General features: G+C 41.1%; 1 protein-coding gene across 1 annotated transcript in view; it reads left to right on the plus strand.

The window, feature by feature from the left end:
• Window positions 1-15,605, plus strand: part of PDZD8 (PDZ domain containing 8) — a 132,557-nt gene that overhangs the window by 46,866 nt on the left and 70,086 nt on the right. Inside the window, exon 3 of the mRNA XM_014573726.3 lies at window positions 14,110-14,212. Within this exon, the coding sequence (XP_014429212.2) occupies window positions 14,110-14,212 (103 nt within the window). The remainder of the gene's footprint in view (window positions 1-14,109; window positions 14,213-15,605) is intronic.

The following is a 15,605-nucleotide window of genomic DNA, read 5'->3' on the forward strand; positions in this document are numbered from 1 at the left end:
GACCATTTATTTCTATCCTTTGTTTCCTGTCTTTTAACTGATTCATGAGACAATCTTTTTTTATCCCATAACTGCTTGCTTTGCTTAAGATCTGTTAGTGACAGGCCTCGTCAAAGGCTTTCTGAAAGTACAAATACACTGTATCCACTGAATCGCTCTTGTTCACTTTTGTGTGGCCCCCCCCTCCCTCAAGGAATTCTAATAGATTGGTGAGGCAAGAGCCTCCTTTACAAAAGCCGTGCTGATTCTTCCTCACCAAATCATGTTAATTCAGGGGTGAACAATAATTTTTGCCTGGGGGCCACTTCAAAAATTTTTTAAGTAACCTCGTGCCACCCCGGAAGGGGTAGGGCCTAAACAGGAAGGGGTGGTGCCTAAACAGGAAGGGATGGGGCTATCCCACCCCCAGACCATGATTGGTCTGAGGGTGGGGAAGCCCCTTTTGGGCCCCCCCTTCCCACTAGGCACCCATGCCCTGGAAGAGGTTTGGCATGCTCCCCCACCCCCAGGCCAATGAGGGCCTGGGGCCGGAGGAGCACGGGAAGCCTCCTCCCGCCCTGTGAGAAGCATGTGGTACTGCCATGTGCTCCTTGCAGGGTGGGGGCAGAGCCAAGGAAGCTTCACATAGCTCCCCTGCCTCCAGGCTCTGATTGGCCTGGGGGCAGGAGAGCGTGCAAAGCCTCCTCCGCTTCTCCCCTCCCCCCTCCCTTTGTCTAGACGATCTCTTTCGAAAGAGGCTTTTTAAAAAGAGCTCTTTCGAAAGAGGTTTGTAGTCTAGGCGTACTCTGTCTGATAATCCTGTTCTTTGCTATAGTTTCAATCACTTTTCTTGCTGCTGAAATTAAGCTTACTGGCCTGTAATTGCTGATATTGCCTGCAGGACCTTTTTAAAAAAATTGGCATCTCATTAGCTATCTTCCAGTCATCTGGTACAGAAGTTGATTTTAGAGGATAGATTACATACCACAATTAGTAGCTGTGCAATTTGAGTCCCTTCAGAACTCTTAGGTGAATACTCTCTGGTTCTGGTGACTTATTACTATTTAATTATCAATTTGTTCCAAAGCCTCCTCTGACACCTTAGTCTGGGACAGTTCCTCAGATTTGGACTCTAAAAAGCATGGCTCAGGTTTGGGAATTCCCTTACATCCTCTGCATCAAAGATTGATGCAAATAATTCATTTAGTTTTTCTATAATGGCTTTATATTCCATTAGTGCTCCTTTAGTGTCTTGATCGTCCAGTAACCTCACTGATTGTTTAGCAGGCTTCCTGCTTTTGATGTACGTAAACTATTTTTGCTGTTAATTTTTGAGTCTTTGGTTAGTTGCTCTTCACATTCTGTTTTGGTCTTCCTAATTATACTTTTACACTTGACTTGCCAGAGTTCGATTTATTTGTCTTCCTCAGTAGGATTTAATTTACAATTGTTAAAGGTTAACAATGCTATGTTTTTGGCCTTTAACTACTTCTTTTACTTCATTGTTTAGCCATGGTGTAAAGTTTTTGGTCCTGTGGTACTTTTTAATTTGGGTTTATTTCCTCCCCTATTATTGTGTTTTTAAAAAGCTTCCATGCAGCTTGTATACATTTCACTTTTGGTACTGTACCTTTTTACATTTTTGGTTAACTAGCTTCCTTATTTTTGCGTAGTTCCCCTTTCTGAAGTTGTGCTACTGTAGTGGACGTCTTTCTCTTTTTCCCTTCCCTCCACCCTTAGCAAGTGCTTCAGTATATTCACCTCTTAGACCAGACCTATGTTCCACTTAGGACTAGATAAAGAATTGCTTCTCCCTTTCTGGTTTCCAGAAGTAGCTGCTCCGAGAGTCAGTTGTGTAGGGTGTCAAGAAACTTTATTTCTGCAACCCATCCTGAGGTGATACATATCCAGTCAATATTGGTTTCAATGTTTAGAATTCATAATCTCCTCCAAACTTGAACTAAGAATAGTTTTTGGTGGTTTTCTCAGTACCTTCACTAGGGATGTAAGCAAATAGTTGGTTCTCTCCCCCCCCCCCCCCCCGCTTCTTCTATCAGAGGCAGCAAGTGGGGGGAGCCGGCTTAAAAGCCGGTTCCCCCCAGCACCATCTCTGTAGGAGACAGGGGAGGTAGAGCAGTAGCGAGCATGGGCACAAGCCAGGAATCAGCTGATTCCTGGCTCATTCCCAGTCTCAGATGCTGTGCCTCTACTTTTTAAATATATTAAGAGCCTGCTGGGAATCAGATTAAATATATTAAGAGTGTGAGCTGGGAATCTGCTGTCCCCACTTGTGCCGGGTCCCCCACACTGTGTTTCAGCTTTTTAAATGTATTAAGAGTCTTCTGGCACTTACTACATTTAAAAGGCAAAGCTGCAGCGAGTTTAGCTGTCAGGGCCAAGAACTAACCCTGCTTATTGACTAATCGACTAGTTGATGGAAATTCCATCAATTAGTTGATTCAATTAAATTTAACATCCCTAATCTTCACTCTCCTAGAAAATACATTGTATTTGTTTGAAATTTATGGAACTTTTTATCTGGGATTTTTTTTAAAGCATGTATATATTTATTCTTTGCATTCCTAATGACATCATAATTCATGATAATGAAACTTGAGTAGACTGTCAACAGAACTTCAAAAGGCTCTTAAAACAATTTGAGTTGCACATGTTTCATTAAATAGCTTAGAATCTTCTCAGATTCTCAGTGGAATTTTTTTTAAAAATAGCACCTGGTACAAAATAAACTGCTGACTTAATGCTGCCATTTAAAACGTTAAAAGTCGCATTCTCACTAGGTTTTTTTTTTTAATGTAGTCCATGTGTCTTCTCTTTTAAAACTTCTTTCTTCCTCTTCTAGTTAGGGATGTAAGCAACTAGTCAAGTTTACTATTCACATTCCACCCCCATTACTGCTTTTGTATCAGAGGCAGCAAGTGGGGAGGGAAACAGGAGCCAGTGCTGGGGGGAGCGGGCTTGAAATCCAGTTCCCCGCAGCATCGTCTCAGCAGTGCCACTCGCCTCCCCTCCCCAGGCTGGGACTGAGCATGAGCTGGGACTGAACAAGCCTGGTTCAGTCCGGGCTCACGCCAGGTCCAGGAGCTACCGCTATTGCGGCTCTGCATTTTAAATGTAGTAAGACCCGCCTGACTATTACTACATTTAAAATGCAGAGCTGCAGCGTGGGTAGATCTGGGACTCTGTGCGAACCGGGACTGAGCAGTCCTGGCTTGTGCCAGCTCCAGGACTACTGTGGTTCTGCAGTTTAAATGTAGTAGGAGCCGGGCACACAGGCAGCACAGCTCCTACCATATTTAAACTCCAGAGTCCAGGGTAAAACTCCTGGACCCAGCACGAGCGGGGACAGAATGCCTTCTCTTATCGACTAATTGTGTAGTTGATACAATTTGTGTCGACTACACGATTAGCCAGTTACCCGCTTCTTAACATCCTTACTAATAGAAGGTTGAACAATAGCAATTTTACCTGAACAGTTCTATAGGGAAGGTAAAGCAAGACAAGGCACAGATTATCTTAACAGCTCTATCATGTCAGTTTTGATTTTAAGGCCTCTTTCTAGTCAACAACCCATAATGCTACCATCTCAGGTGGACACAAAATCCTAGCCTTCCAGTCATATACTTCATCCAGATTCCACATCCTTTCTTCGGACATCGTTATTTCTCTCTGGCTGATGCCAGCAGCTAGGAGATGTGCAACTGATGTCTACAAATATTTTCTATACAGCAAGAAATATTCCACTAGAAGGATGTACATTGCTCAGTGGAAGAGCTTCTCGCTATGGGAGAAGATAATGTTATGACCCTTTTCAGGCATCTACTTTGTAATTTCTGAGTATCTATTATCCCTTAAACAGTCTAGCATTTCTTGTAACTCAATGTAAGATTCATAAGGCATCAATTTCAGCCTTTCATTCTCATACTCAGAGTTCTTCTGTTTGTTGTCACCCAATGCGCAAAATGTTTGTGTCTTAGTGTTTCCTTCAATAAGAAAAATATCACCTTTTTGAAATTTAAACCTAGTTCTTACTTCTCTAAAGGTGCCTTCCTTTAAGCCTCTGTCCTGTTCAAGTGCTCTTTGACCAGTTTCAATTGAAATTGCATTTTTGGTGGCTATTACCTTTGCATGCAATGTAAGCAAAAATCCAGACATTCATGACAAACCAAATTGTGTAAGCAGGACTGAAGTTTCATCCAACATTTTTTCTGAAAGTATTTTTGGACTTTCATATCCAGTTAACTGTATTTTTTTTCATCTCCGGATTAAACAAAATTGTTTAATGTGAAAAGGACACTTTTGTGCTGCCTTAATAGAAGATCTAGACTTTTTGATTCATATGACTGTTCATGTAAAGGTATACCTCTCTTTGCTCAAGGAGTTTTGAAATGGACTATAGACTGTATCAGGGTGTCAGGGTAATCTATGACCTGAACAAACAGCAACTACCTGATCAAGTTACTGCCCATTCCACCAAACTTCAGGTCTCCTTGCTCCTCAGTGCACTTGTTCACCAACCATTATTTGCTAATATCAGCTTCGAGAACAAACCCACAGATTGACTGAAAAGTCCTGCATTCATTTAACAAGAACTTTTAGTTTCTGTTGGCTGATCACCAGAAGTAGGAGCCACATGCACAGGAATTTAGGAGAGCGAGCGAGCAGTTCAGTTTGCAGTAACTGTTCTTCAAGATGTTATGTGCATGTGGATCCCAGACCTCCCCCCCTCCCTCTGTGCCCACAGCTCAGAGTCGTCTTTTGGGATCTTTGGACAGTGAAGAAATTTGAATGGTAGACAATTAGCTCTGACCTTTGTTCCTTTTGGAAGAGAGAGGGGGCATGCAGGGCATATGCAAACCTTTGAGACACCCCTTCTAAACTCCCGTGCAAAGGTCACATGCACATCAGTAGTGAGATGCATAGGGACAAAATGTCTCAAGTAACAACAGTTACTGCAAGATGAGTTACTATTCTTTTCTGTGTCAGGTCTCTGTTTAGAGCTGCCCTTTTGAATAATTGAACTCTTAAATGTAGTGGGGTCAGGAAGGATCCAGGTCAGTCTCAGATTGTATGGAATGCCCAGAACACACTTTTTCAATGTTGTTCAGTTTAACAACTGTCTTCTTCACATTTCAAGTTCCCCCTTCTGGATTGTGTCATCAGCTAAAACTTGTCTGTTTGAGCCATTGCTCTCCTCACCTCGCCTGTTATTTTTGTTGTGACCTCCTAGCCTTATTACAAGTCACTTGGCTTCAATACTGAACACTGTCTGGCATCAGTGAACAGGTTTTTATTACATTCAAACACAGAATGCTGTTGTCTTCATTACCAATTTCCTGAGAAATGCAGTTTCATAAAATTTAAGAGAGAACACTCTTATTAATATTGACAGATCAGTAGCATTTAATTTCCTTTATATATTAATAAGAATTAGCTCTTTAAACTAAATTAATAGTTTGAGATGACATTGTGCAGATCAAAGAATTTTTGTTCTTTACTGCAGGTTAGTAATTAACATTCTCTTCCCCCAGAACAGTTTTGTGTGAGTTCCCTTATGCTTTGCATTTAGAGCTGAGCTTGGTGTTCACCCTTCCCCCATGAAACTCTCAAAAGAAGCATAAAAAATGCAATTTTAAAGATTGCTTTTTCAAAAACGAGGCCAAAGGGGAAAGGAGAGGCTAAAATATGCAGGATAATTTCCCCCAAATTTAAGCATTACTTACACTAAGTACTGGATAGTAGAGGTTGTAAATGAATGTTGACATGGCAATATGCTCTTTTACTATGGCAAAAATAGTATATTTGCTTTTGATAAACATTTGAATTAATGTTTTAAGACCAAAGCAAGATTACCTTCACCTTTAAAAACAATGAGGAGTCCTGTGGCACTTTAAAGACTAACATATATTTGGGCATAAGCTTTCACGAGTCAAATAAATCTGTTAGTCTTTAAGGTATCACAGGACTCCTTGTTGTTTATGCAGATACAGATTAACGCAGCTCCCCCTTTAAGACCTGCGTTACCTATCTTTTGTTATGTTTTCTTTGGAGGATGAAATACCATTCTAATTCTGCAACTGTGAAGATTTTCATGTTCAGCTGTAGAGATTAGTTTGAGTTAGACATTAATTTGATTTTATTATGGGAAAAATAATCATTATACTTATCTGCTAAAAGTAAAAAATTTTTCTACAGTGGTTCACCTTTGTAAAGCTGTAAATATCTTGGACTATTTATCATGCAATGTAAAATAGTAGTTGTATATGACCCTTAGATGGGCCTACTTGACAAAATAACCCCAAAAGGGGGGGGGGGGGGGGACCCAAATACATGGCATCAGCACAAAGTATGTTAGTTATTCTTTTTAAAGAATTTTAAAACAAAAATTGGAGTTACTATGTAACTACTATAATTCAAGAAATATCCTACTATTTCTAAAATATTAAGGGTTAAAAACACTGTTGCTGAAAATTAGAAGAGTAGAAAGAAATATCTACAAACTTTTATATGTTCCACATGGTCAGTCAGCAGCCAATAAGCCTGTTCTGGTATACATTTTCTCCTCCACGGTGGCTGGCTGCTAGCAGGAGGTCATTGGTACCACAGGAGAGAGACTTCCTGCTCTCAGTTTCAGTGCAGTTTCCATCCCAGCCAGCCATTACAGGAAAGGTCAGGCCGTCCTCCATTTAGTCTCAGGCTGGTGAGAGCATTCTCAGTTACTATGTGGGGATGGCACAGGTACAGCTGGTCAACAGTTGGAGCTGTAAGGGGATGTAGAATGCTTAGTGAGGATGGAAACTGGAGATTTTTAGCTGCTAAAAATCTGAAGTTTCTTTACTGAAACTGCAAAATACTGTATTTTTTTCCAGTTTTATAGCTTGGCCAATCTGAGTGGATTTCACAGGTTCAGCAAAAGGCACATCCCTGATACACAGAGCACCTCTTGCCAAATTTCAAATCCCTTTTTCAAAGTATGTGGGGGAGGAGTAGGAGCTTTTCAATGACCAAGTGGGAAGTTTCCAGAACTTAACATGGGCAAAATTTACATTTCCCTGTCCACATTTTTGGAAATGGCTGAACTGTTTTGGCTGGGGAAAAAAATAGAACCAAAGCAGATCTCTTGGAAAACTTCAATCCAAATGCCTACTGTGGCAAAGTTGTGAGCAATTGATAACATGGTCTTAAATTGGGAAGTATTGGCTAACTTTAAAAATGGTCAGTGCTATCAGCCTTGCCTATGAAAATCAAACAAAACCTAGCCTTAATATTTTTAAGAAAAAGTTTGGAACTTGTTCTTCCTAGCTCCATCTCTCCCTCCCACTTTTCATTGTTGTACTATATTGAACTGAAATTGTGAAATCTTTGGGGAAGGAACATAGTGCATGCTGTCTGTCTGTCTGTCTCTAGCAAAACACTTACCACTTACTAGGTGCAGGGGCCAAAATTTTCAAAGTCAGCAGAAGTGAGGGTGGCTACTCCCCTGTAAGTATGTAAAATCTTGTTAAAAATGTTAACAGGTTAAATGATATGTTTAACTGATTAATTAGCCTGCTGTGTTCTGCTGCAGGCAAGGGGCCATTGGAGCACCCCTACCTCCCCCCCGCCTGTGGTGGGGTGCAGTAGTCCTGGCTGGGCTGTTATGGCCAGTTGGTGCACCTGCTCTGTCTGGCCTCGAGTACACTCCCCCTCCCCTCTACCTGCAGTGTGGCACGGTGGGTTTGGCCATGCTATTCTGGCCAGAACAGGCTATATTTGCAGCACCACAGCACAGGCGGGGGACTGGTCAGGCCAGGTGCCAGTTAATCATGCTTACCAGTAACCGGTTACCCTGGTTTACATCTCTGCTACCTTCTGCCATTTGGATGTGACTGTGACTTTGTTACCTCCTGCATATGTAGTCAATCACAATAGATTGAAGTTCCAAACCAGTCTTCTTTTCAAAAGTCTGGTTTAATAGCTAATTCACAAAATATATCCCAACAGCTCTACAAGACAACTGTCCCATTTGACCCTCTACATTTCTTCTAAACTAAAGTTATACAAATATTTACTGATTTTCATTTTTTATTATAGTTTTCTCAATACCTTTTCCTATGTTTTAAAAATCTACTTCTTGACACAGAGGTCCAGGCAATCACTGTCTCTCCCTAAGCTTCTAGAAACCTTGCCCACTGCTGGTCCCCTTCATGCTTCTAAGAGTGCAGTAGCACCCCAATTGAATACCCATACTGAAATCTCCTTAACATCTGAAGTTAGAAAGAGGAACACAATCACAATGCATTTGGATAGCTTAAAGAGCCGGGGGGAATGCAAACAAGGCATGACTGTGTGGGTCTATATAATCTTTTGCCCAAACATAAACGTCAGTATTGTGTAATCAAACAAGCAACTAAATTTCAGGCACGGGGTCAGGGGAAGTAATCATATCAGTGGTGTCTGACAAACAGGTATTAAAGTTGAACTGTGAGTGAGTTATGCCAACGGTTGCTAGACATAAATTGGAGTTGGAGAAAAATTGTGGTGGTTGAACACAGCACAAACATATTTGAACTCCTTTGCTTATAAATAAACACCAAGGGCTCGTCTACATTGGCCCCTTTTCCGGAAGGGGCATGGTAATTTTTGAAATCGCAATAGGGAAATGCGCGGGGGATTTAAATATCCCCCGCGGCATTTAAATAAAAATGTCCGCCGCTTTTTTCCGGCTTTTAGAAAAGCCGGAAAAGAGCGTCTACACTGGCCCCGATCCTCCGGAAAAAGCGCCCTTTTCCGGAGGATCTTATTCAAAGTAGGAATAAGATCCTCCGGAAAAGGGCGCTTTTTCCGGAGGATCGGGGCCAGTGTAGACGCTCTTTTCCGGCTTTTCTAAAAGCCGGAAAAAAGCGGCGGACATTTTTATTTAAATGCCGCGGGGGATATTTAAATCCCCCGCGCATTTCCCTATTGCGATTTCAAAAATTACCATGCCCCTTCCGGAAAAGGGGCCAATGTAGACGTAGCCCAAGTGACTGATAAAGGATTTACTTTTTTATCACTTTTTATTTTAACCCGCCTAATGGATCTGTAACTTAACGGAAACAACCAAATCTGTTTTGATATTGGGAGCTTCAAGAATAGCTTTAACTGATTGATACCTGTATATCTTTGAAATAAAGGTATACCCATTCACTAGAGCAAAAGTGTGGATTTGGTAAACTGGCTATTCTTTTGAAGAAAGTTCCTGGACTCTTCCCTAAGTAAATGTTTGTAAAAAGTGGAAGAAGTGTAGGAATCCTATAATATGCTCTGTCATCATTATATTGAAGGTACATCCTAAACTGGCTAGTTCTCTAAACATTTTGTTTGCTGAAAAATTCTTTGTTTTTCCTAAATCTCTAGCAGAATTATCTTTTTTAATTTTTACCTCTTTGCAGCCTCCAGAAACAAGACTGCAAACCAAAATGAGCTTGGATGTATGCATGTGTACCTTCAATTGAAGCCAATGGGAATTGTGACTGCTTACATCAAGGCTGACTTTGGCCTAAATTTAATTTTCAGGTCTCCTTAATGTAGTGCTACCAATTCTCTACTTGCACAAAACTGAGTGCCTTTTCCCCATCCCTTCTCTTAGGTCCTGTTTCCAACTCACTCCATCTCCCTTCCCTCTGTCACTCACTCTCCCTGCCCTCCCTCCCTCACTCATTTTCACTACTCTTGCTTAGGGGATTGGGTCTGAGACGTAAGTGAGGGTTCTAACTGGGGGCTGCAGATTCTGGGGTGGGACCAGGGATGAGGAGTTTGGGGTGAAGGAGGGGCGGGAGAGGGTGCTGGGCTGTATCAGGAGGGTTGGGGTGCATGAAGGCTCAGGGTGGGGATGCAGACTGGGGTGGGCTTGGGGATGAAGAACTCAAGGGTGTAGGAGGGTCATCTGGGCTGGGTTTGAGGGGTTCAGAGGGTAGGGGATCTAGGCTGCAGTAGGAGGTTGGGGGGGAGGGGAGAGGGCTGAGGCTCCAGCTGGGGATGCAGGCTCTGGGGTGAAGCTAAAGATGAAGGGGTTGGGATGCAGGAGGATGGTATCTTTGCTGGTTCCTAGCCTATGGGAGCTGCAGAGCTGATACTCGGAGTGGGGGCAGCATGCAGTGCCTCCCTACTGCCCCATGCATAGGAGTCATTAGGGGACATGTAACTGATTCCAAGAGTTGCGTGGAGCCACAGCAGGTAAGGAGTCTGCCTTAGCCCTGCTGCACTGCTGAGCAGACATTTAACATCCCAGTCGATGATGCTGACCAGAATTCCCTGTTTGACTGAATTCTGGTTGAAAACTAGGCACCTAGAATCCCTAATAAAAATACAAAACATTTATCTGATGGAGATAAAACTGCAAATACAGAAATAAAAGTGTTGAATTTGGCTCTACTATAGTAACTGGCATTCATCATTATGTAGTTGGTATTGCTTAGCATTCCATCTGTCTTTCATCATGTCTCATCCACATAGCATCCACAATATAGTAATTAAATAGTTTGACTATACTGTGGGATACAAGCTATTAACAGTTAAAAAGAGTTGGACCCTGTTACCAGATTTGCCCAATACTCTGGGGTATGCTCATTTATCAGGGTTACCCTTATGGGACTGGGGGAAGGTTAACAGTTCTATCAGTGTGCTGTTGGTGCTTACTTGGGCTCTCATATGGAGCTGAATTCTCCCTGCTGCCAATTCCCTCTCCCACTGGAGCTCTCCTGCAGGAACTAGGTTCCTCAGGATGGGGTTCTTCCCACCTTAGCAACACACACAGACACTCACACCCACTAATCAGAGCACGTCTGAGAGGACTGGGTACTCAGCACTCACAAGCTGGCCCCCTCATATGTCCCTGGACTCAGCTGGCTGGGTTTCACAGCAATGCCACACTGCACCCTCATGTGCCTTTGGACTCCGTGGGCTGGATTAAACAGCACTTTAAGCTGCCATCCTCATAAGCCCCCAGGTTCAGCCCCCCTATCCCCACTTTCACACCACAGTCATTCACTGGTAAACCACACGATGAGCAAACCCCACAGGATTTTGGGCACTACAGGGATCTTTTGCTTGGGTACAAGAAGCGTTGTTGCAGAGCGAATGGGGAAGCCAAAACAACACCCCTTAAGGAAGAGTGAGCAAAAGAGAAAGAAAGAGAGAGAAGCAACCAGTTTAACAATGAAAGTGATTTATTTCTGAGTAGTGAATAGATATCAAACAGTTACAATATTAAATCTAACAATTACAATATTAAATCTAAATTGAAGCTGATTACACATGTTAGGTAACCATATAACAGTTTACACAGGGCAGGGTCAGGAGGCTATGCTTAGAGAGATAGTTGAGAGAGAGAAAGAAAGAGAGAGAGAGAGAGAGAGAGAGAGACCTCACCACTCCACGGAGCTTGCACTGATCAGGGTTCCCAGATGATGATGGTAGCCGGGGGTCCAGAGGGCAGGAGAAAAGCAGGACAGAGCCCCCAGCACGATCAGACAGGAGATGAAGAAGTCTCAATGGAACTGATGCAGTTTAAGTCCAGGTATCAGAACAGTTTTCTTGGGGCAAGGATAGGAGTTTTATAGGGATAGTTCAAAGAGAAAGAGGAGAGACAATAGAGACTGATCACACCTGGTTATGGGTGATGTTCCTTGAACGAGCTCACAATGCAACTTGGCAGTTTCAGTATTTTAGATGTCAATAGGATCGTTACTAGAATTGGTCTGATAATGACTAATCTGGGTGTGAGCAGGCCTAGGTTCATTAGCATCTGGAGCAGGGATTTCCCATCAGGCAGTGCTTCTCTGCTTTCGGTGTCCCATAGTTCAGTGCGGTTCCTGCCTTGGAAGAGCTGCTCTCCATTCTGTATGCTAATGAGATGTCCCTCTGTTCCATCTTTAATGTAAATGAGGTTGGGGTGTTTCCTTAATTGTATCACCCTTGTCTGAAGCAGCTAGGTGTGTCTTCCCCGGCCTTTTCTTTGCTTTGTCTTTGATTCTAGCAGAGGCCTGAGGGAGGGGAATGGTTTTCCATGAGTGTCACTCCCTGACTCCCCAAGAGCACAAGGCTGACAGGTGACCATGTTCTGGTTCCCCAATAATCAGAGCTGGTGGGTAACAACCCTTTCTAAGGGGCCATAAAGGTGGAGCTGGGCACCAAAACCACTGATAATATCAGTCTTAAACAACTCATAATGGGGTCACTCTTGGAATGACCAAAAATCTGCCGTATGTGCAGTTGCGCCACTTAAATTTCACATATGAAGTGTGCTTTCATTTTTGAAGATATTTTTGGTAGATAAAAGTTGTGTGCAAGTGTCAATGCTGACAAGTTTGCATATATTATTTGTATGGAGATAGAGCAGTATCAGCAAGTAAACCAGTGTACTTATCTCATAATCTTGGACCTAAATAGAGATTAGAATTCATGCCCAGAAAAGAGAGAAGTATGATGAGAACTTAACATCTGAGACACTCTTACAGATTAACTGGAAGAACTGCCAGACATCACTTAAGGGAGTGAAAAGATGAAATATTATCTTACATAGTGTTATTTTCATTCCCCCCTCCTCCCCAGATCCTGATAAAATGTGTAAGCTTATGCTGCTTCATACAAAGAAGCAGTAAGAAACTTATTACTATTTTAAAGGTATTGGAAAACAAGTGTCAATTAAAAAGCTATGTCTCTGGGACTGATGCAGAAGGGGGCTTCAGATACTAATAGTTATTAATTAAGCACTCTCTAACAGGTTTTTTACATTGGGAGAACGTAGTTTAGCTCTCAGGCAGATATATGCTTTTTAGACACTTTCTTGAACATGACCATATAACCGATAATCATGTTTCAGAAGCGTTTGTGGTTTAGCTTATGTTGATGTGACATTTTAATTTTAGCTATGAAATAACTTCCGCTGTGGTTTCTAACTTCCTTTGCCTTCATTCTTTCCCTTCTTCCCCACTTGCATACAGTTGTAGTTGCACTTACAACATGATATTATGTATCTTTCACCAACTTTAAGAATGCATCGATCAAAATTCAAAATATGTGCATGTATTGTACAGTTTATTAACTTAAACTGCAGGTACATACCTGAAGATATAGGTGCATTTAAGAAAGAGAACTTTACCTTATTTTATCTGGATTGTTCATTACTTCATGCTATTTTCTTTTAAATGCTGGATAGTTTGCAGGTCTAAGACTCATCAGGAACATCTGAACTTCCTACAACATTCTGGTATCCTGGTGTTTGAGCCATCTCTCCTTTTAATGTGAATATATTATGGTTATGCAGCTTACTATAAGTAAGATCTATTGGACGAGACCTTGGAGTCAAAGTTATTGTCAACTCTGCACAAACAATGCATCCTGCATAGACATTCTGCAGTTTTTTTAAATAAGAGAGTAGGTTTGTTACAAATTCTACCCCAAAATGGCCCATCTGTGTACGCTCATGCAGCAGACTTAAGTTCTTTTCTCTACCACAGAGATAATTTAATTTAATTTATTGTACACATATCTAGGTGGAAAAGCTCTTCATCTTTTGCCTTAAGATGTTATACAAGATATAGGCGTGTGTATACCTATTTTAAAAAGTCAACAGTGTGATTGAACTTCAGCGTAATGAAACAAACACAAACTGCTACACAACAAAATCATACCCTTGTAATAATGGTCTGTTATTTGAATCAAGCAAGTAAAAAATGGAGTTTGGGAGAGCATGGGAGAGAAATGAAGTCTCTCAAAACACTTGTCTGTAAATACAGATTATTTTTTTTTGTTCATTTAATGGGGGGAGGAAATACTTGTTTGAATTTTAAACATATTTGTAAAAGACCGTACGAGTTCTGGCCAGTTTTATTTACTTAATTATTCCACTAGAGGGTGCAAGTGTTCTAGTATAAACCTTCCATTTTGAGTGAGAGCTGTGCCTGAGTTGTACAAGTGTGTGTATGTCAGATTTTAATTTTAAGGAAACTTTTGGTTTCATGTTGTAGTATATGAAAGGGATAAATGAGTTTAAACATAAGATGTCATTCTATAATAAATATCTATCCTGCTGATTACACAGAGCCCAGATTGCTATTAAAAATGACTACTACTATTTCTGTATTCCAGATTACTGATTTTTGGATCCTATGAAAGAGAAACAAATGTTCATTGCACATTTGAGCTGAGCAGTAATGTCTGGGAAGAAAAATCTCGGAGTTCCATTAAAACAGTAAGATGCATATATATTGTATTATTTGGTTTAAACTCTCATATACTCTTTCTAAAATATATATGTTGATCATTTAGTATCTAGTACAGCAACTTCTGTCAGAGACTGCTAGATAATCAACTTTTTGTCACAAATGGCCTGCCTATCAAAAATGGCACACAAATGAATTCCATGAGCAATTATTACCACAGTCTACTTGCTCATGTAATACCCGAGGGTATGTCTACACTACCCCGCTAGTTCGAACTAGCGGGGTAATGTATGCATACCGCACTTGCTAATGAAGCCCGGGATTTGAATTTCCCGGGCTTCATTAGCATAAGCGGGGAGCCGCCAGTTTTAAATCCCCGCTGCTTCAAACCCCGTGCAGCGCGGCTACACGGGGCTCGAACTAGGTAGTTCGGACTAGGGTGCCTATTCCGAACTACCGGTACACCTCATTTCACGAGGAGTAATGGTAGTTCGGAATAGGAACCTAGGCTTCATTAGCAAGTGCGGTATGCATACATTACCCCGCTAGTTCGAACTAGCGGGGTAGTGTAGACATACCCCAATTTATTCACACAAATGAAATTCACAACTATGCATATGCTTTCTTTAAAAATTAGACAGTTGAAATGCTTAGCAGTCCAAATGTACAACAAAAGTGGTAAAGACATTACACACCTAAAGAACTAATTAGGAGTCTGCCAATATGGTTAACAGAAATACTACTTACTTTTAACATAATGTATAATCAAGTATCCTACTTGAACTCTTTTGCTAGTTAATCAGCACACTGCCCAGAGCCTACTTTTTTTTTCCTCTTTGGCAGAAAGAGTGTTTTTCAAACATATATTACCTTTCAAAATTCGTTATGGTTGTAATTTCAGATACTATAATGATAGTAGTGATCAAATTGTGTTGGTATTCTGCTGAAAAAGAGGTTTTAAAAAAAATATTTTAAAGTGTTTCCAGTTATGTTTAGAGCAGAGTGCACTTGTTTATGAGAGTGAGAACGAGAGGAAGAGAAAGGGAAGAGCGTTAAGGTGCTCCAATCTTCTTCTCCACTCTTTTCTGCTCAACAAGAATAAGACATTTTATTTCTTCAGCAATACTGATCTTTGCTTATCATTTTTTCCCAATATGAGCAAGCAAAAAACCCATCTTAGATCTCTGCATAGCTACTAATATGCACCACTATGTATAAAGTTGCATGTTTGCCTGATCTGTGCCTTAGCAATTATGATTACATTGATTTTACACAAAATTATGCTGACAGCATGAGGTAATAAAGATGTTCAAATTCATGCCCTTTTCAAAAAGCAAATATTTTCTTTAAAAAAGTGTGGCAAGAACATTATTGTACTTGCCTTTCTGGTGCTTGTTGATTAGCTTTAAAAGTTGAAAATGA

This window comes from Pelodiscus sinensis, chromosome 8 (genome assembly GCF_049634645.1).
Source record: "Pelodiscus sinensis isolate JC-2024 chromosome 8, ASM4963464v1, whole genome shotgun sequence".
NCBI lineage: Eukaryota > Metazoa > Chordata > Testudines > Trionychidae > Pelodiscus > Pelodiscus sinensis.